At 39.1% G+C, this 22,996-nt stretch overlaps 1 protein-coding gene across 2 annotated transcripts in view; it reads left to right on the forward strand.

The window, feature by feature from the left end:
* LOC133407483 (protocadherin-1-like) overlaps nt 1-7,144 on the forward strand; it is a 134,773-nt gene extending 127,629 nt beyond the window's left edge. For both annotated transcript variants that reach the window (XM_061685456.1, XM_061685457.1), the window contains exon 5: nt 4,446-7,144. In XM_061685456.1, coding sequence (XP_061541440.1) covers nt 4,446-4,873 — 428 coding nt within the window. In that variant the 3' untranslated portion in view covers nt 4,874-7,144. The remainder of the gene's footprint in view (nt 1-4,445) is intronic.
* Nucleotides 7,145-22,996: the final 15,852 nt, after the last annotated feature.

Below are 22,996 nucleotides of genomic sequence, written 5' to 3' on the forward strand. Positions count from 1 at the left end.
GCGTGAAAGGCACCACCACTTGGGTGGGGGATCTACTTGTACCAATTTTGCAAGATCTGTGTGTAAGGGGATTAATAACAACTCATAAAAAAAAAAAGAGAAAAAAAGATTGGGGTATTTTAGTCCTTCATGAAATTGTAAAAAATAATTTAAGAAGGGCTGTTTTTGAAGGGGGTGTCAAACGTTCCTCTATTTAATTCCAATATTTCATATTTCTAATTTAGTTTTCTTTCGGTCAATAAATTTCCATCTTCATTTACTGCCAAACCTGACACATGAAAGCCCCCGCCTTTCGTCTTATTCCCCTCCAACTTCCTCTCCCCTTCGTCCTCGTCGTCCCTGCGTCCTTTAATTAATTGCCAGCTAATTTAATTCCTGCAAAAGTCATAAGTTGTTTAAGAGAGAATAAAGAGTGACAAGACAAAGTTCTAATCTGACCCTCGTTTAATTAGCCGAGACCATGTCTGTGAAACACTGGAAAGTGGGGTTGGGTTGGGGGCATCTATAGAGGGGGGCGGACAGATACCAACAAACAGGAAGTGAAGACCGGATGGAATGATGTGTAAAAAAAAAAAAAAAAAAAAAAAAAAGAAACCTGAGTATCATCGTCACTTAAGGATGAAATGTGAGAGTTTATTTACTCAATTATTGCACGTTTTATTACGTGAAGCGTTGGCCAATTAAAACCAAATAACTACTACCAATACATCAATCAATAAAGAAATATATTTTATATTTTTCGCATAAAGGACTGTCCTTGTAAAAAACAATTACATTGAATAAGATTTGAACCAAGTACAAAGTAAACACAGTAGACCCACACCTATGAGCAGATTTTCTGGGGAAACATTTGCTTGCAGAAATCCCCATTTAACCGCGTTTTTTCATGGCAATTATAATTACTGTAAATTATTCACCTATGTTTACTGTTCGCTGTCGAGCCCGGCCCCTGTGCCCTGCAAATAGCTGGGGTCCACCGTTCAATTAAAAAAAAACTTTTATTTTTAAAATTTAGCTCAGTCTGAATGAAACATTTGCTTGATATAGATTTTTGAAAAATTACTTTATTTTATTCTTTCTTTCTTTCTCTCTCTCTCTCTCTCTCTCTCTCTCTCTCTCTCTCTCTCTCTCTCTATATATATATATATATATATATATATATATATATATATATATATATATATATATCCATCCATCGATTTTCTGAGCCGCTTCTCCTCACTATGGTCGTGGGCGTGCTGGAGCCTATCCCAGCTGTCATCGGGCAGGAGGCGGGGTACACCCTGAACTGGTTACCAGCCAATCGCAGGGCACATACAAACAAACAACCATTCGCACTCACATTCACACCTACGGGCAATTTAGAGTCTCCAATTCATGCATGTTTTTGGGATGTGGGAGGAAACCGGAGTGCCCGGAGAAAACCCACGCAGGCACGGGGAGAACATGCAAACTCCACACAGTGGGGAAACTATGCAAAAATATAAGAATTTGAGAAGGGGACCAATACTTTTTCACAGCACTGTATATATACTTTTCAACAGTGTAATTTATACCTTTAAAACTAATGTGATGTTAGTGCAATGCCAAATTTATTGCTTATTAAACAAAGCATGAACAGTGAAAAAAATGGTGTTTCACAAATCCTTTGTCTTTAGTGTGATCACTTTTCAAAAGGAACACTTTAATTATTCTTAAAAATTATGCTTTACACTCATTAAATCAATTGTAAATTTTTTTTTTTTGGTCACATAATTATTAATCCAATTAAGCAGCTGTAGATAAAAACATATCCTCATACTTGACAAAAAGTATTCAAATGAAAATAGAAAACAACAGGGCCAATTCTAGTTACTACAATCAAATTTTACCAGTCAGTAAATTATAGAAGTAGTACTATGTAGAACAGTTTTTCATTGAATTTGTGTTGAAAAGTGGATTTAAATGGTCATTAATGTGTCATTTACAACTAAGAAAATCAGTAGATCAGAAGAAAGGTCACCAAATAAGTCGCAATGTACGTTGTCTTTTCTTGAGATTTCAATACAACTTTATTGAAAAGATATCACAATGTTTCATTTTACTGCGAATGAGCGCTAAGAAAATTGTATCTTTCTGCTTTTAAAGAAGTCAGAGTTGTGTTAGAGGCGGGAATGCTCTTAAATGCTTTTATTTTCCGCAAAAAAAAACAAGTTGTTGAAGTTTGTTGTCCACACAAAACACACAAGTCGACAGTGAGATCGTTTTCAGCACCACGGACAGCTCCTGTTTGCCTCATTGGCTGCACGCGCACTTCAAGTGACAGCGTTAAGTAAATAAACACTAACACTTAAACAAAACAACACTTTGCCTCTCTTTTGTGAGCTTGTGTTTCCAGATTTAGCGTGAAAAATCCCCTTTCACGCTGGCGCCAAAACTATCTTTTACTTGCGTCGCTGTTTGTGTGAGAGCAAAGACACAAAATGCTTCTGGGCAATTTCCTACCTTCACAGGCACTAATCGAGGCGGGATGGTGGCTGTGTGAAAGGGAAATACCATAATGCCGGGACAAATGTGAAAATTTCCACCTGGCACTCACTTCTCCCGCCTTCTTGTGCTCAATCTTGTGACAAATCTAGGATCTACTTTCAAGGCTCAGAAGCGTCATATTTGCAGAATCGCTACGTGAAAGGGAATACAGTAACAATAGTACCGTAATAACAGAAGTTTTAACACCTGATACGTTTTTCTTCCACCTTGTTATTGTTAATTATCAGACTGCTATGTGAATGTTGTAGCAATGTTTCCCTTTACTGGGTTCTGCGTGAAAGGCACAAGCTGACAAACCTAGGATCTATTTTCATGACTCGGATGCGCCATTACCACCACTACCAATTACTGTGTGAAAGGTAGTATTGTAATGCAGAGACAGAAGTATGACTTAACACCCTGTGCTTGTTGTGCCAATTACTGGACTGTGGGACGCCGTGTCACTGTGTGAAAGTCGAGGTAATCTCACCCTTGGCAGGGCTTTGTGTAAAAGGCACAGACTGATAAAAGCCGGATCTACATTTTCTGCTTGGATGCAGCAATTTTGCAGAATCGCTGTGTGGAAGGGAATGCCATAATTCGACACTCACTTCCTCCACCCCTGTTGTGCTGGGTTATGTGTGAAAAGCAGAGGCTGATAAATGCCTGATTGACTTTCACAGCTTTCAGTAGAATCTCTGTGTGAAAGGGGAAAAAATGTCACTTTATTTAAAACGCAGAGAGCACATATTGCTTTTTTAAAATCTCTTTAGAAGTAGGATACAAAGCATAGCATTTTAAAAAGTTTATAATCAGCCTTAGCGGTAATAAGAATAATAGAATAATGAGTCATATTTTAAAACAAAGTGCTATTAGTTTGTGACAAGTACAAACGCAAATTGAAGAAAAGCCAAGTTCAAAGTTCATGACTCAACATTTTGCTGCTTTTTTACACAGGAAGTCCTTAAAGCTCCACTGTTTAAACTGGAGGCCATGAATTTCAATTTCCATAAAGCCGACGCCATTTGAGTTGGGAGGTGCTGCCTTTTTCCGCCAGGGCCCCCTCACACATCCCCGCGCCCCCCTTTACCCTAGAGCCTCCACTATTAGAGAATGATCTAATGTCACGCGTAGGAAGAGAAAGGTTACTTCCTGCATATGCTTTTCATGTTTTGCTTTACCCTCACTGACCTTTTCCAAACTATTTCTTCTCTTGCTTTTTTTCCCCTTTATTCCCAGACATCATTCATTCCCTTCTCTGTCTTCTTGGGCTACTAATTGGCTTTTTCATGCACCATATTTTAACACATGCAACAGTGTTGGCGTACCCCGACCCTACAACAACCTCCCAAAACCTTATTTACCATATTTTTTAAAAAAATTATTATTATTATTTACATCATTGCACAACTTTAACAAACCTTTTAAGCCACAGACACCCTTCCAACACCAAGATTGTTGTTGTTGGTGCATCCCCATTTCCAGTATAGCCTTATCAAAATATGAATTTAAAAAAATAAATGTATAGCTGCAGTACATTGATTTTATGTTGTATAACAGCCTTGTGAAAGCTTTTAGGCACCACAACCCCCTAACCGCACCCCCACAAAAAATGATCATATTCAACCTCTCTATTTTCGGAATAAACTTTGAGTGAAAACACAGTGTTTACAGCAGAGCACCTTAACGCTTTTAATCTTTGGCAACCCCTGGAGAGCACCCAGTGGGGGTGCACGCACACACTTTTTCTAGAAATGATTCTCGACATTACAGTTTTAATCTCTCTCCCACTGAAGGGCACCCCATTGGGATAGCTGTCATTATATATTAGGTTAATAAATAAATAAAAATCAGTTTGTTGTTGTTGTTGTTGTTCTAGTTGCCATGGCAATCAGATTTATTGATTGTGTGTTGTGTTGTGTGCCCCCTCCGCCCAGACCTGAGGCCCCTCCCGGACGTGGCTATGACAGGCAACTGCACGCGCGAGTGCACTGAGTTCGGCCACTCGGACTCATGCTGGATGCCTGGCCAGCTGTCACCCAACCGCAAGGGAGCCAAGGGCGCCGCCCCCCCCAAGCTGTCCACCTTCGTGCCTTACCAGGAGACGGACGCCGCCCGGGACCCGCCGGCGCCGCTCCCTGTGGCCAACGGCAGCCCCAAGCCCATCCCCGTGGAGGAACGTGGGCCGGGCGGCGGCGGCAGGGTGGCAAACATGCGCTTCATGACGCCTTACAGCAGTGCCTACCCCCTGGGCGCGGCTGCCAAAGACTGCGGCCTGGAGGAGATCCCGCTCAGCCAGGCGGTGGAGTTCCACTCGGCCACCACCCCTACGGGACACGCGTCCAAGAGGGAGATCTACCTGTGAGGGCGCCACCCCTGACGCTCCCAGCTTCGAGCCCCGCCAACTGTCACCCCCAGTTGACGCTGCTCACCTGAAAACCTGCTCCCCATAAACAAACCACACTGCCCTTAAACACCTCACAAACCCTCACTACCGCCCCATAAACACCTCACTGCCTCCTAGATTTCACCCCAGGCGCCTCCTTAGTGCCCCTAAACACCTCACCACATCCCCATAAACTCCGCAATTGGCCCCCAAACACCTTCCCTAGTGTCCCCAAACACCTCCCTTACGGCCCCCTTATCACCTAACTACACGCCCAACCACCTCCCTGCTCTAATAAACACCTTACTGCTCCAAAAACCTCATCACCACCCCAAACCACCTCACTGCCCCCCTAAACACATCTTACTTTCCCCCACCATCCCACTTAACACCTCACTGCCAGTCCTAAACACCTCCCTTACTGCCCCCTAAACACCTCACCACACCCCCAACACGTCTCTTCCCTATTTAACAACTTACTGTCAACCCCAAACACCTCATTACTGCCCTAACTGGTCCCACAAACACCCAACTACCCTATTAAGCAGCTTACTGCCCCACCCAAATACCTCACTGTCACATCCAAACCCATGGTCAATGCCCTTAACACCTCACTGACCCCCCCAACACCTCAATAAACACCTCACCACCCTTAAAAAGACCTCACCATCCCCAACAACCCTCTTACAAAACACCTCTCCAGCCCCCTGAAAACCTCACCTGTGCCTGGCTGTGTTTCACCACAGACTCCCCTTTCCCCTTTTTCCCTTACGCCCACTGCTTTAGACTCTGCCCACCTGGCTTCATGCCAACCAATCAGCTGTAAATGAGAAATGGAAGGAATGTAAACAACACATTTTACTTTTGTTTCATGTTTTTGCCCCCACCTCCTTCCCCCAAGTAGACTTTGTTGTAAATCCTTACGCAGTATTCCATGTGAAACTATCTAGCCAGACTTTGAACTTCTTTCTTTGGACTTCTGTGGGAAGTTTTTGCTGCGACCGTCAAAAAAGTCAAACAACCTGGCCTGTTTTTTTTTTTTTTTTTTTTTTTTTTTTAACCAGGACGTTTGCCTCGTTTACATACGGCGGGAATCTTTGTCTCTCTCGTGTTTTTTCCCCGGTGTATATGTGTAAATATGGCGAAGCTCACGTGACGTCACGCCGCTGGACTGACGGGTTTTGCATGTACAGACGCTGCCGGGAAATTTTTGTTTCTTGTTTTTTCTTCTTGAACATCACAACACTCTCGTTACGGGAGAAACCGTTCAGAATTAATCGACAAGCCCAAAGTGGAAATTAAGAACTTTCAGGTCAAAATTTAAATTCTCATCATCCTCCTCATCATAATGAGAGCTGAAGGTTGTAATCTGGAATATTGAAGTGAATCCGAAACATTTTCTTAATTGTCGTTTTCATCCATATTAAATGTTGATGGTCAAAGAATTCATCAACAACACAGTTCATCACTGAACATGAAAAGAAGTCAGCGCAGATGTTCAAGTTGATGTAAAATAGAAAAGAGTAATCATATTAATAAAACAGTTGGGAGGAGCCAGAATGTCCACATTTTCACAAGTTAACATGTAGTATCAAAGTGGTCAAGTATTTTCTAGGCTACAAAATATTTTTTCTTGTTATAATTGCTGTGTTTATTATTATTAATCACCTTTTCAGCTTTCATTATTATTATCATTACTATTAATTTTCTAGCAAACTATCCATCTTTTGGGGACGGAATATATTTGTTATTTTAATGATTGAAAAAATAGAACCTTTTGAGACCTTTATTATAATTATGGCAAATAAACCACCTTTTATGGACTTTAATTATTATTGCCTTTCATTATTACAGCAACTCAATTCCCTTTTGTTGCCTTTAATATTCTTATTCTGGCCAAGTGATCACCCTCTTAAGGATTTAATTAGTATTTTTACCCTCCGTACACAGTACTGCCAAATGAATAACTTTTGGGGGCTTGTATTATTATCTTTTTTTCTTCTTCTGGCCAAGTAATCAGCCTCATAAGGCTTTTATTATTATTGTTATTATTATTATTATTATCACTTTCAGTAGACTGCCGAATGAATCACTTTTGAGGCCTTTAACTATTTTTTATTCAGGAAACTTTCAGTGTGCTGGTGATGGCAAATTGGGTCATACTTTAAGCAAACTGCAGTTATTATTAGTAGTGTTATCCTGGCAAACGTATCAATTTGGGGGCAGCTTTAATCATTATTTGTATTATTACTCTGCCAAATAGCTCTCCTTTTTTTTGGGGGGGGGGGGGGGCTTTAATTATAATTTTTATTCTGCCATTTTTGTTTTTCATCTGTCAGGCTTTAATTATTATTATTATTATATATCCTGGCAAAATAATCCATTTTGTGGAAATGTTATTATTATTATTATTATTATTCCAGCTAAAGCCAAATTAGTAAATTTCCTTTACGAGGGCTTTAACATCAACTCAAAAATCACCAAATTGTGCAAAAACTTGTGTGATGGTGGAAAATTGAAGCAATCAAACCCCCTTAAACCACTGGGCGGCGCTCCCTGGAGCAGTCTGTCATTTTGTTTTTATTTCTGTGCCGATTTTGTTGGAATTGGTCCATTTCCAGTCATGTTGTAATCTATAAAAAGTAAATTGTAAGGAATATTCCCATTTCAAGGCCCAACTCCCGCTTCTGCCTAGACCCCTGACGTCTTTCCTGCTTCCTCAGCCTCTTCTTTTCCTCTTTCCTCTCGCCTTGGCCGTCAGCAATCAGGTCATTTTTTTCACTTCCCACCTCCCGAGCGGCTGCCGTGTTTTGCTGCGTGAGGTAAAGATGGAGGCCGGAGGTTATGCTTAGTCTTTGCTACCAATTAACCTCAGCCGACACTCAGTGGCCTTTCACTGCCTCTGCTGGCTTTGAGTGCGTGTGTTTGTGTGCATGCCTATGAGTGTGCAGTTCATTTCTTAAACTTTAAAGGTAGCGTCACAATTCTTTAAGTCTTAATTTGAGACTTTTTGACCCCGAAAGGAAAGTAAAAGGATTTTCTTTTCCTCACTTTCATTTATTAGCCTGCCATACAGCAACACCCCAAAAAAATCACGAACCATCTCTAACAAATGAAACATTTTCACCAAACTCCAAATTTATGGCATTTGATTTAGCAGCATGACATTTGGTAGGCCTGTCTATTATAAGTAGACCCACAAAAATGCTCAAGAAGCTATGCCCGAAAAGACACAAAGTCTGCCATTTTGGTTCGAATTTGTCAATTAAGGGATCCTTGTTCCTTGGAATTTTTTCGAAAATTCAACCCCAGCACCCATTGTGGCCTGGAAACATTAAGTTTTATAGGCATATCAATCATGAGGAGACCCACAAAACAGTCGAAAGAAGCCATCCCTGAAAAGACACAGGAAGTCTGCCATTTTGGTTCAAAGTGACTCATTTATGTAGGATCATTTCTAGGGGCTATTGCTCCCTGGAATTTATTTGAAAATTCACCCTCCGCTCCCATTTTGTCTTGGAAACATGACAGTTGCTACGCATGTCTTTCATGAGTAGACCCACAAAAAGTCCCAATTAGCCATGCCTGAAAAGACAAAGAGAGTCAGTCCTTTTCGTACAAAGTGGCTGATTTAGGCACATTCCAAGGAATTCTGGCTCCCTAGAATGATTTTTTTTTTTTAAACTCAGCCCCTGCATTCTGTTTGACTTAACAACATGAAATTTGGTAGGTATGTCTATCATGAGTAGACCCACAGAAAAGTCTCCAGAAGCCAAGCCTGAAAAGCCAAATAAAGTCTGCCATTGTAGTTCAAAGTGGCCAATTTAGGCTCATTTCAAGGGATCCTTGCTCCCTGAAATTTTTGGGAGAATTCAGCCCTCGCTCCATTTGTCTTGGAAACATGAACTTTTTTTTGTTTCTTTTTTGTTTTTTGTTTTTTTGTTGTTGTTTTGTTTTTTGGGGTGGGGGGGTATTTTGTAATTTGTCGATTGTGAGTAGACCCTCAAAAAGCCATAGCCATAAAGACAGGAAGATCTGCATTTTAGTTTGAAGTGAACATTTTCGGCTCATTTTGTCCATTTCCAGGTGTTTTTAAAAACAAACTGCTCCTAGAAAATGAGTTATTTCCTTTGTTTTGTTTAATTAGACAGCCACATTGTGCGTTTCACATCTTCCTGTCTATTCACCAACATCCTAACGTTTCTGGTCCCCCCCCCCCCCCCCCCCACCAGGAAGAAGCAGTCCGTTAGCCTAATAGCATAGATAGCAAATTTGTACTTGTTTTTTCCGAAAACGTTCAAATTTGACTTAGGCAACTATGGCATGAGGCTAACTTGCTAAGTTGTCGGCTGTGAACGTGCTCCCACGTTTGCATGATTTCCAAACGAATCGTCAACTTTGGAAGCCAGTGGTTGGAAACCAGTTTGACACAAATATTAATATTTAGTCTGGAAAATTCCCAAGTTTATGAATTATTAAATAATAATTAATTATTACTCTTATTTCGTCACAATAAAACTATAGTGTAAACTGTCATGTTCAAAATACAAAAAGTTGATTCCTTCAGCTCTCATCCAGGTGGTTAAACTCGAACGTGAAATCAAGACATGATCCAAGCTCCTCCGTCCCGCACACGCTACATGCTAACGCTAACACTGAGCGCGTCTTACATTAACGCCGCAGGGTGCCTTGTGTAGCATATACGTATCGTACGAGTGGCCAGAGTCCAAATCTTTTTTTTTTCTCTGAAAATGGGAAGTTGAGTTTGACGAAAAAAAGAAGGTTGTTAGAATTATTATTTTAAAAAAGGAAAATGTCTTTAAAGTTCATTAAAGTATTTTGTATTGGGAAACAAACAACATACAATTTGACATCCACATTTTCAACATTTTTATTAAATTGTGTAACAAATGTTGGATTTGACATTTCCCACATTGCACTTGTTTTGTTTTTCAATTGTGTACTATAATGCTGAGCATGGAACAAGCTGACTTTATAAATATGAAAACCTTTTTGGGTTATCACAGTTCACTCAGTTGGTCAGTCGATCACTGCTTTACTGTATGGTGTACGGGATTTTATTTAATTTTTTCGTTTTTAACACAATTTTAGTGAGCGGGCACACTGTATTTTATACTTCCTGACTCCATCGCAACCTGATCCGCACAACATGACAACAACTAGCCATAAACAGGAAGTCAGGTCCCTTCAAATACGTAAATGACAAATCGCAAGTTAATGACGTCCAAATGAGTCATAAGGGCAAAATGTTTCCCTAATTTGGTCAAATGTACGAAAAGCGCAAATGAACATGTTAATGTGCGAGAAGCACAAATTGTTTACTTTTGAAACAATTTGTGACGATTTCTTTGGTGACTTTTAGCAGCAAATTGGAATTTGGGTCTCTGTATGCATTAAATGACAAAATGTCAAAATGATTCATGCCGCTCAAAGGAAACCAACGTCTCTGTAAGGTAGTGCTAAACTAAACAAATTGGGTCAAATGTTCAATAAAAGAAAACGATGTTAAATATTTTGTTGCAATCTCTCGAGGTTTATTTAAAAAAACGCTCTTCATTAAAAAGAAAAAGTGTGATATTTTCCAAATGCTGAAAAAATTGGCTGATTTGAGTAAAGAAACCATTTTTTTAGTCATTGGTAAATAAGTGATTTGTCAATTTGTTACGATCTCTTTTTTAAAATCCATAATTAGTATATTGTTAATTTTAATAAAATCTACATTATCGTAATGTATTGAAAATAACGAAACAAATAAAGTCAAACGTACAACAACCGGAAATGAAGTAGTAAAAATTAATTTGTTATAATCTCTCCAGTCAATAGATATATATTTAAAAAAGCTTTAATTTTGTCAAAAAAAAAAACAAAAAAACTCAGATATTTTTCAAGTCATAAACTAGCTAACTTGAGTAAAAAAAAAAAAAAAAAAAACACGTTTTCAGTGTAATTGTTACTCAACGCGATTTGTTACCTGTCAATTTGTTACGATGTTTTGGATAAAATCACAAATTAAATACAACCGGTAATGTAACGACAAGAACTAAAAAAATTAAGTCAAACATTACGAGAGTCGCAAATCAATGATGGTAAAAATATATTTGTTGCAATCTCTCCAGTTAAGAATATTTTAAAAAAAAGGCAATATTTTTCAAATGTCATAAACTACCTAACTTCAGTCCAAAAAAAAAAAAAGTTTTTGTTTAATTGTTACGTAACTTGCAAAATCGATTTGTTACTTGTCAGTTTGTTACGATCTGTTAGTTAAAACCACAAGTGAATTACGTCGGAACGATTCAAGCTGCTAAAATTAAACTGAAGTTCCCGTAATGTAATGAAATAAGTAAACAAATTAATTCAAATGTACAAGAAACGTTAGTCATTTACTCTTTCAAAAAGCTCTCATTTTATAATTGAAAAAAAAACGGCAATATTTTTCAAATGACATAAACTTGCCAATTTGAGTAAAAAAATAAATAAAAATAAACCTCTTTTTGTGTAATTGTTACGTAACTGACAGATGTTCCAGGCTAACGGATTACCATGAGGAGTTTGTAGACTAAACTTTTTGTAACGGCTGTGACGCCCACGACAAAGCTTAGGAAAAAAAAAAAAAAAAAAAAAAAAAAAGAATTGTGCGTGCAGCGACTCCGAGCTTCCGAACTTCAGTGGGATTCTTTTTTTTGTTTGTTTTTTCCACAGGTTACCGAGAAGAAGCGTGTCCATGTTTGTAGACTTGCTGTGGGATGGTTATATTTCTATAGAAAAAAATGCTAGTGATGCGTTGTTTTTTGTACAGTTTTATGTACATGCAATTGTAGTTTAGTTTTTTTTCCAATGAGATGACAAATACGAATATATATCTATATCTAATATGTCTATACTCAAAGCGTGTGAAGGAAATGTGGCGCGTAGGCTCGTCCGATGTTCGTAGGCTCCCGTAGGATCGTCACGCCGCTCATCCACTTTTTGGGGGGGATTATTTTTCTCATTTTTTTAATAGCGGAGGAATGTCGGGTGACGTGTTCGTTTGTTGATTTGTTTGTCTTTTATTGGCTTTTTTTTCCATCCGCATGTTCGACTTTGGAATCAATGTCAGTGCTTTTTTTTTTTTTTTTGCTGAGCAACTCAAAGAAATTATGACTTGTAATTACTTCTTCCTCATAGCTTTACAATAAAATACATTCAGTCCAACTGCGGCGTCACCTTGTGTCTGATTTGGGAACAGCTCCGCTACGTCAATCAATGAATCCCTGATTCTACGTGACCCAATACCTTTGTCCACATTTTCACCACTTCCTGGGTGTCCTGTTACATTTGTCCAAATGTACTTAACTTCCTGTATGTCACAAGACCTTCGTCCCCATTCTTTTCACTTCCTGAGTGTCCTAATCTGTTCAACATTTCGTTGCTTGCTGTGTTTACCAAAACTTTTGACCAAACTTTCTTTACTTCCTGTGTATCCTAATACTTTTGTCCACATCTTTTTTACTTTTCACTTCCTGTGTGTCCCACTACTTTGCTCTACATTTTTTTCTTCCCTTTTCATTTTTGTGTATATTTATACTTCATTTCATGTGTCCCAATACCTTTGGCAGCATTAATCTTTACCTTACACTTCCGGTGTGCCCCAATACTTATGGCCACATATTTTTTCACTTCCTGTGTGTCCAAGTGTTTTTGTCTACTTGTTTTCCTTCACTTTTCACTGCCCGTGTGTCCTAATGCATTTTGTGGGCTATATTCTGCCTTCACTTCATGGATGTCCCACTGCTTTTGACCACATTTTCTTCACTTCCTGAGTGTCCCAGTACTTTTCTCAACATTTTTCTTTCGACTTTTCACTTCCTGGGTGACCCAATATTTTGGTAGATATTTTTACTTCACAGTGTCCTAATAGTTTCGGATTTTGTTCACTTGCAAGTATCCTTGTACTTTTGTGTGTATTTGTACTTGAATTCTTGTGTGTCGCAATACTTGTGACCACGTCTTTTTTTCCATTTCCTGTGTGTCCAAGTACTTTTGTCATTATTTCCCCTTTACTTTGGACTTCCTGGGTGTCCCGCATCTTCTGTCAGTACGGCATCTCAGATGTTGTCTCCTCGGGGAGCCGCCGGCATAGATCGGCACAGCGCCGGCTGAGGAAGTTCGAGCGGTCCAAGCAACGGGAGGCCATGAAGGAGAAAAGGAGGAATGGAGGGATGAAAAGATGGATGAATGATGGAAGAGAGGAGGGGAAACGACAACATGACCTCCCTCGGGGCCTGCAGAGGAGCACTTGCAATCAATCACCCAGCAGGACGAACACAGAGGACCACATGACATCATCCTTCTTCACCTTCGTCCTCAGTCTTCATCCATCCATCCATCACGCGATCTTTATAGCATTTCATCTTCTATGCATCCATCTTTTTATCCTTCATCTGTCCATCATCTTTCATCCATCCCATTTTATTAATCTTCCATCTCTCCACATCTATTTTGTCATTCTTTCATCTTTCCATTTTTTAATCTGACCATCGTTTCATTTTGTCATTCTCCATATTTTCATCTGTCCATCTCTCATTGCATTTTACATCTTTTCATTCTTTCATCTTTCTATTTTTCATGTCATTCTTTTCTTTATCTCTCCATTCTCTGGGGGCATTCTACCATTTCAACATGAGAATCTCTTCATCTGTGCATTGTTAAATTCTTTTCATCATCCATATTCTAATCTGTTCATGTTTTCATTCTTCCATCTTTCAATTCATCCATTATTCCACGTCCAACTTTGTTTTTTCTGTCCTTTTTTGTAATTCTTTCACCTTTTCATTTGTTGAATCTTTCCATCTCTCCAAGTGACCATCTTTTAATCTTTGTTATCTCTTCATCTGTCCATCATTTCATCTTGTTTTCAGGCATCCATCTTTTCCATCTTTCATTGACTCTTTTTGTCATTCCTTCACCTTTCCATCTTTTGCATCTTTCCATTTTATAATCTGATCATCAATCTTCCGTCCCACTTTCCCCCAGCACAGGGACTAAAACATTCTTTGTTTCTCAACTTTTATCTTTTCGTGGACTTTTTCTTCTTCCAAGAACGTTCGACACACACACACACACACACGCACGCACACGCACTGTCCGTTCTATCTTTGATAGAGTGAAGAAGAAAATGTACTTGAAGCACATAATCACATCGTCTCAGCCTAAATCAATACAATTATTGATCGTCTTAACACACACACACATTGATAGACACACACGACACTATTTGTTGACAACAATGACACTAGATGACATGAAGCGGTCGTCAAGTCGCCAGGTCGCACGTCATCATCATTGTCGCTCCTGCGGCGGCGGCGTCCTCAAATGCTAATTAGCGTGTTGCTAATTAGCGGCCAGCGTTAAAAATAGTTGCAGCGGGCGACATGATGTGGATCAGTGTGACCGCCTTTGTCCTCTTTCCAGTCACGATGACACCAAACCAGCCAAAACTTTATTCACGTTCAATCACTTTCTGCCATTTAGCAGAGCAGATCGTGAAAAGTGTCTTTGGTGAAGCAGCATGGGGCTCATCATTTTTGAATGTTTAGTAAACAATTGCATGCTTGTGATCAACAGGTGCCTCAATGTTGAGGACGAAACATATTACTGTAAAATGGATGTCTGTCTGTCTGTCTGTCTATCAATCTACTACAAAGCAAATTTTTATGTTCTCGCTTTTTTTTGGGTGAAAATATGGTTGACACTTGAAAGTGAATTAAAATTTTTTTTAATGCTGTGACATTCTAATATATACGTAAGTGCAAACCCCAATTCAAATGACGTTGGGACGTTGTATGTAAATGAAAACAGAATACAATGATTTGTGAAGCCTTTTCAATCTATATTTAATTTAATTCACTACAAAGACAAGATGATTAATGATCAAAGTGATGAGTGTTATCATGACACTCACCTGTGGAATGTCCAAACAGGTGTTTTTAGAGGATTTCTTAATTTCCCGAGTCTTTTGTTGCCCCTGTCCCAGCTTTTTTGGAACATGTTGAAGACATGAAATTCAAAATGGGAACAAAATTTGCAAAAAAGCAATAACCTGCATCAGTTTAAACATTAAGTATATTGTGTTTGTAGTGTATTCAATTGAATATACTGTACTAGGTTGAAAATGATTTGCAAATCATTGTATTCTGTTTTTAATTTACGCTTTACAGAATACACCAACTTCATTGGAATTGGGGTTTGTCATGTGGGTGAGCCAAGATCTAGCTAAACTTCAAAGTCGGGCATCAGAAACAAGCCTAAAATTACTACTGGGTCTATTTTGCGGTTATTAATAATAATAATAATGAACTAATATGTTACAAATTTAAAATAAATACATTAAAATATAATTAAACATGATAATTACTGACTGCATTACAAATTAAAAAGAAATACCATTATAAAAGTAATTCATTATACTAATTAATATATTTAAAATTAAAAATATGTTCTTAAAATGTAGTAATTGGCATAGATAAATATAAATTGCGGTTCATGGTCACATCTTGAGTATGGTGACTTGTTTCATGATTTTCTCAAAGGAACAAGTGAGGTGTTGCAATAAAAAGCTAGGCAATGTATTTTTTATAATATATAAAGTCAACTTTGATATCCATGTGCGTGACCTGGAGGAAATATAAAATATCAACACCAATAAAATTGTCCATACAAAGTTGACAGAGGAGAACTTGTGCAATGACTTTGAAGCTGTTCCATGCTCAGCATTATAGTACATAGAGCGTCGGCCTCACAGTTCTGAGGACCCGGGTTCAATCCCCGGCCCCGCCTGTGTGGAGTTTGCATGTTCTCCCTGTGCCTGCGTGGGTTTTCGCCGGGCACTCCGGTTTCCTCCCACATCCCAAAAAACATGCATAAATTGGAGACTCTAAATTGCCCGTCGGTGTGACTGTGAGTGCGAATGGTTGTTTGTTTGTATGTGCCCTGCGATTGGCTGGCAACCAGTTCAGGGTGTACCCCGCCTCCTGCCCGATGACAGCTGGGATAGGCTCCAGCACGCCCGCGACCCTAGTGAGGAGAAGCGGCTCAGAAAATGGATGGATGGATGGTTGCATTGTTCATCAAACAGGAAGTGAAGATCACGCTGAGACGGCTTGGCGACACATTAGGAAGCACTCCAAGTCCATTGTGGGCCTCATTAATATGATAATGAGATATACGTTTTACCTCATGAATATTTATGTTTTAAACAGAAGCCTTTTAGCTCAACCAGCACTCCACTAGCATAGCAGCATTAGCATAGCAGCCTCATGCGCACCTTACGCTTGTCGCCATGACGACCCCGGCGGGGTCAACCATTTCGTAATAAAAGTTAAAAAAAAAATGTATATACAAAAATAAGGAAGTAGTAAAATATTCAAAGTGATATTAACATTTGTAAAAATAAAATATTCTGATAATATATAGTCACTGAAATGTAACTTATTGTTACAAATATGATTCGGATGATGATAAAAACAAAAAAAATCATCTTGAAAGAGAATATTTAAATGAACTTGAAAATTTAAAACGATGTAGCCTATACATTTTTTGTATCAATACTTTTAAAGACATCTAAATGTTGAGGGAAATATAAAAACAAATTAACATAACACAAAAACAAAGAATTATTACATATATATTAATTATATTTATTCTATTAAATGGAATTAAAAATGTATTTTAGTAATTTAATCAAAAATAATTGTTTTAAAAAAATAAAAAGGAACATATTCAAGTTAAAATATATAACAATATAATATTAATTGTAATTTTTAAAAATCAATATCTACAATGTGTTTTTATTAATGGTACGACTTGACACGTTTTAATATTTCAAATGTTTAAACTTAATACAGCTTTTACATTTTCATGCACTGTTTTACAATTTTACTTACTTTTAACTTAAGATGTTTGACATCTGTACTTTATGGACTTTATGTCATTCGTGTGAAGTTTTTACTGAGTTTTGTTTTTCCTTAATTAGCTAAAACGTTTTACTTCTTAAGTTTTACTTTTTTAGTTCAAAGTTTTACTTTTTTGTCCCAAAAAAATTGTTCTACTTATTTTTCTACTTTTACTTAATCGATTGTTTAATGTTTAAAAAAAAAAAAAATTGTTTATAGAATTTATGCCTTTATGTAATCATAACATGTTTTTGAGTGCGGGTATGTGCGAGTACGCGTGCGAGATCAGTAGAGAGTTTCAGACTTTCGTCGACCAAAGACCTCCTGGCAGTTGCTGCAAGGCAGTCCAGCCTGTCCAACTACACACACACACACACACGTGCACAAACCTCACTTTGGTTGATTTACATTCACATCAACAAGCGGTATCCCGTTTTCAACCTTGCAAATGTTTAACCTGCATGTGAACATAACTGCTATTTTATCTTTAACACAAACACACACACGCACACACACTGATTGAGGAACAAAGAGATTGATTATTCAAGGGGGGGGGGGACTTGTGCGGGTTATTTCCCAAAAGTCTTTGTTTTCTCTGTTGTGTTTGGGTATATTTCTATTTTTATTCTTATGACGTGTGTTGCATCATTGGAAAGTTTTATCTTTATACATCATTTGGTTTACATTTTAAAAGTTTAATCAATCACATCATAATACAACTTTCTACACTTTGTGGCCAAAATATTTGTCATTAAAAATGCAGACAATGCTTTTTTTTTCTTGTCTTTGTGTAAAGAAAAAGGACACTTGGTGCATTCAACTCATCTTTAAGGATGCTGAGATTTACTCGGATTAAAAAACACATTGCTGTTATTATTGTGAACAGCGTGAACACAGCCTTGCAAAGGTAACTGTCGTGGCAGACGAAATGTGTGAACATGTTCAGTTGCCAGCGTGTGATTGTCTTACTGTTGTCTTCTTGTTCAGCAACAGTCAATCATCGCATGATTGACAGCAGCTGCTCATCAAAGACAATAACAATGACGACCATCGGAGTCATAAACCTATACCTCTTCTTAAGGATGGACACAAACCCTAAACCAAACTGAAACCCTAAACCTAGCCCTAACTAACCCTAACCCAAATTTAACACTAAACCACACTCTAATGTTAACTCAGATCCTAACCCTAAACCCCAAACCTAAAAATAATCCAGATGCTAAACTTTACCCAAACCCGAATCGTAACCCAAATCTAACAACTAAGGCGAAACTATAAACCCGATTTACCCTAAAACAAATCCTAACCAAACAGTAAACTTAATCCCGATCCGAACGCTAACCCGATCCTAACCCAAACCCTGGACCAGGGGTACTCAAATACAATAAAAATTGCCCCAAAGATTTGTTTTTCAATGATTCAAAGGACCATTTATTGAGGTCAGTCAAGTCGCATGCAATAATTCTGTGATATTCAAAAATAATAATCCTTTTCATTCAATACAACAGCAAAAATATGAACTACAATAAAATGTCAGTTGTTGACAATTTCAAATATAATAAGCATTTGCACAGTTAACGTAACACTTCCTGTATTATGCTCTTATTGCGAAAGACAATGTGTATCACGTCAGGTGGCAGATTGCTGCTAATTTAGCAATCGACATACGGTGTCATTCACTAATTAACAGCACGTAAATCATTCTTATAAGGCAAAAATTGTAAATCATTCTAATAGGTAATACCTGATGATGGGCCTCATTTACTAACCGTGCATACTCAGATTTCTGCTTAAATAGTTCGTACGCACATTTGACCTACAAATCTGTGATTCATCAATATGTTCTCATATGTTTTTGTTCGTACTCTGCGAACTAATTTCTAAGCTCCTCAAACCGTGCGTATGCACAAATCTTTGCTTATAACGAGGAATAGGAGATGTGATACAAGTGAAGTGTGTGTGCTCTGCTGGATTTTATTTTAAGTTTACAGTTATTGTTACAAATGCTAAAAACAAAGCTCGGTACATTGGAATAACGCCACCACAATCTCTCCAATTCAAAACGCTGATGTGTCATCACAGTGCGCTGTCACTCGAATTGAACGGACTGGAGCGGCTCCAACTACCAGAGACAAATTCCTTATGTGTTTTTGACATACTTGGCAAATAAAGACGATTCTGATTCTGATTTATCCGAACCCTACCCCAGCCTTGATAAAACTCTGAATCTAACTACCAGAAAAAAAGAAAAAAAATGTTAACAAATGCTGATTTTGTCCACCTAATGAGAACGTATGATCTTGTAAAAAAAGTGAAACAAGTGGTCAGAAAGTCTGAAAGTCAAAAGTCATGAAAAAAAAAAGTTAATTTAAAGCAAAGCAGTGAGCTTAAAGGTGAACGTTAAAGGAGGCTGAGGGAGGGGGTGCTGTAAGGGCGGGTGTTGAAGATAATGAAAATAGTCCCTGAACTTGATTTCCTTAATCACTGCATGTCCCTCTTTCTGTTAATTGAAGATAATTATAGGATTTTAATTTCCTTATGTAGGTTAAAGAGGAGATGAAGACGACGAGGCACACAAACTTTATTAGCCCGCTCGCTCACACACACTCACGCGCCCGCTCAAATCTTCCGCTAGGCTCGCTAATCACGTCTCGTTAGCGCAACGAGCACATTGACGAAACAACAGCTTCAGTTAGCGCAGGCCAGCCGAGCGTCACATTATTAGCGCCTCGTTTATGCAACTAAACAAACACACACAAGCACAGAAATGTTGGGCAATAATTTATGAACGCCGAGCTGAAAAATCTATTTTTTTCCCCCCCAGTTGTATAACCTGAGGCCTGATGCGGGGCCAGAATAAATAAATGCATGAATAAAATAAGACGCCTTACGTAAGAGCTTTTATTTGATACGACCGCTTTCAGAAGGATGAATACGCACGAGTTACACGCTCGTATTTTCTCGACAAAAATAGAATTCAGCCCGCTAACTAACAGCTGCATTTATTATACGTGAACATGTTTCACAAATCTCATACATGCCTTTATACATGACCTAACGCTAACCCAAACGCTGCTTAAAGCTTTCCCTATGCCAACCTTAACCTAACCCAACCCAAATATAACTTAAACTAACCTAAGTAACACTAACCATAGACAAGCTGGGCGAGACCCTCTGGCATGCCTACACTTTGAAAAAAACACAAATATATACGCCGGTGGCACTATACGGTTGAATTCCATTTGACGCCAGTGAATAAGTTCATATACCGCCCCCCTCATTTACTTAACACTTTTTTAAAAACGTATAATACATTTTTAGGAGGAATATTTTTAAGTATTAAATTATACTTACTGTCCTCTTGTGCATGTACTTTTTTACATAGCCAAACTGTAACCCCAACCCGAATCCTGAACCAAACATGAACCAAAACACGTTAAGATCAATCCTATCTCCATCAACACCAACATGAAATATCAATGATGTATTTTCTATATTCATCACATTATTACAAAGTCTTAATAATCAAGCCAAGTCTCTGATAAAATTGAATTTTATATTTCATGCTTCATGTTTGAGTGAAGTCACTGATGGTGTAGTGGTACACTCGCCTGACTTTGATGCAGGCAGCGTGGGTTCAGTTCCCACTCAGTGACGGTGTGAATGTGAGTGTGAATGGTTGTCCGTGTCTATATGTGCCCTGCGACTGACTGGCGACCAGTTCAGGGTGTAGGCCGCCTTTTGCCCGAAGTCAGCTGGGATAGGCTAAGTGTCCCGCAACCCTAACCAGGATAAGCGGTGTTGAAATGGATGGATGGTTGGATGTTTGAGTGAATGAAAACATTTATGATTTAAAGGAGCCTGTCCATTACTTTCGAAATAACAACATAGACACACACACACACACACACACTATCAGATGAGGTGATGAAGAGGAACTGACCACCATTTTGTTGGCTCATGGAGGCTTTTGTTGAGGTGTGGCGAAAACGTTTACCAGGAAATCAAGATCCACACAAATCAGAAAATAAGAATGATGGGGAAGCAACATTCTCCTTCTCAGCTTCACTCACAACATGATCAGGACCCACTCTGGTTCTGCTCTGGTTTTACACTCATTCTTCACCTTCTGTGCTTCATTTTGGTTTTATTAGAACATCTCATTCAGATCTTGAAGTGAAGACTGACTCTGGTTCTGCTCTGGGTTGATTGTAGTTCTCCTCATGTTCTCTACTGTTTTTTTTATTGTGATTCAGTCATAACATGATAAGGAGTCACTCTGGTTCTAATCCGGTTCAGCTCTGGTTCTCCACTAGTTTGGATTCAGTTCTGCTCTGGTTTTTAACCTTCTGCAACTGTCAGAATATAATGGGGACTCACGCTGGCTGTAATCTGGTTCTACTATGGTTAGGATCAGTTCTGCTCTGGTTTTGTTGTGGTTATCTTCCAGTTCTTCTCTGGTTCTGTGCTGGTTCTTCTCAGGTTCTGCTCTATTTCTCTGATTCTGATCTGGTTCTTCTCTGATCCTGCACTGGTTTTCTTCTGGTTCTGCTTGGTTTATGTTCTGGTTCACGTGAGGTCCTTTTTCTGGTTTGACTCTGGTTCTTCTCAGATTTTGTCCTGGTTCCTCATTGGTTTTACTTTAACCCGTCTTTGATTCTGCTACAGTTATCATTTGGTTCTGTTTGGGTTCATCTCTGGTTCTGTTCTGATTATTCTCTTGTTCTTTCCTGGTTTTATTCTAGGTTCGTTTTGGTTCTGTTCTGTTATTTTGGAACTGCTGTGGTTCTGCTGTACTTCTGATTTGGTTGTTCTCTGATTCCATTATGGTTCCTCTCTGGTTTTACTTCTGTTCTCTTTTGGTTTTATCTTTTTCTTTTTCATACGGCATCATGAGTGTTTGCTTCAATCAAGACATGATGAAGAACGAATGATTCTGCTTCTTCGCTTCTTCTGCTTGTGTTCCGTTCTGACTCTTTCATCCATCCATTTTTTGCACCGCTTATCCTCACAAGGGTCGCGGGCGTGCTGGAGCCCATCCCAGCTATCTTCGGACGAGAGGCGGGGTACACAATGATCTGGTCGCCAGCCAATCACAGGGCACATAGAAACAAACAACCATTCACACTCACATTCACACCTACGGGAAATTTAGAGTCTCAATCAACCTACGTTCTGACTCTTCTATGGTTTTACTGTGGTTATGTTCTACTCTGCACTTGTTTTGTTCTGGTTCTTGTTTGGCTCCCTTTTGCTTCTATGCTGGTTCTACAGTGGTTATAATCTGTTTCTTGTCGGGTGTTGCTCGGGTTCCCTCTGGTTTTAATCTGGATTTGTTCTGGTTCTCAGTTATTTTGGTCTAGTTCTGTTCTGATTCTTTTGTTCTCTTGCGATGTTTCTTCTTTATTTGTTTTAGACTGGTTCTGCACCAAAAGTGTGCATCTGCCTTAAAAAACTCGGACAATGTTTCTACTTCAGCATTTTGTGACTGTTGTCTTCGCCTCAATCCACTTTTGTCTGTGTTTGTGTGTCTTTTTGCCATAGCGACATGCGTCATTTCCCCTTGCCGCTGTCCCGGCCTGATGGCGTCCCCTCAGCCTTCTGTGGCCTTTGAAAGTCCTCCAGCTCTTAATGCATCTCCGAGCGTTTTCAAACCACCGAGCCTTTTTCTCTTCCCATCCTTTCTTCTTGTTCTTCTTTGGTGCTTTTATCCGAGATGTCAGCCCGCAGAGAAGCGAAGCGTCTCGGAGCCTCAGAAGAAGACGCCGCCCGTCCGCCCCCACCGCCGCCGCCGCCACTGCAGCCCACCATCTGGGTGTGTGTTCTCTCCCACAATATTTTTTTGTTCGTTTCCTTTCCTGATGTTGGGCTCTTTAATTGAGTGGGCCCGATGAAGGGTGTGGCGGCAGCGGTGTGGGGTGAGGAGGGGGCGGCGTGCGGCAGAAAGTGATGTTCCTCGATGTGCACGACAGCAGTGGGAGGGCTGTGATGAAAAAGTAATGATGCTAGTTACATTCTATTAGAGGAAATGTGAAGTTCCCCGCAGTGTGTGCCCCCCCCCCCCTCCCCCATATCACCATCAGCCAGAGGAATTCTGGGACATCACATCACACACATTCTCACGCGGGCTGCTTCCATGTGTAAATTTTTT

This window comes from Phycodurus eques, chromosome 9 (genome assembly GCF_024500275.1).
Source record: "Phycodurus eques isolate BA_2022a chromosome 9, UOR_Pequ_1.1, whole genome shotgun sequence".
Classification (NCBI taxonomy): Eukaryota; Metazoa; Chordata; class Actinopteri; order Syngnathiformes; family Syngnathidae; genus Phycodurus; species Phycodurus eques.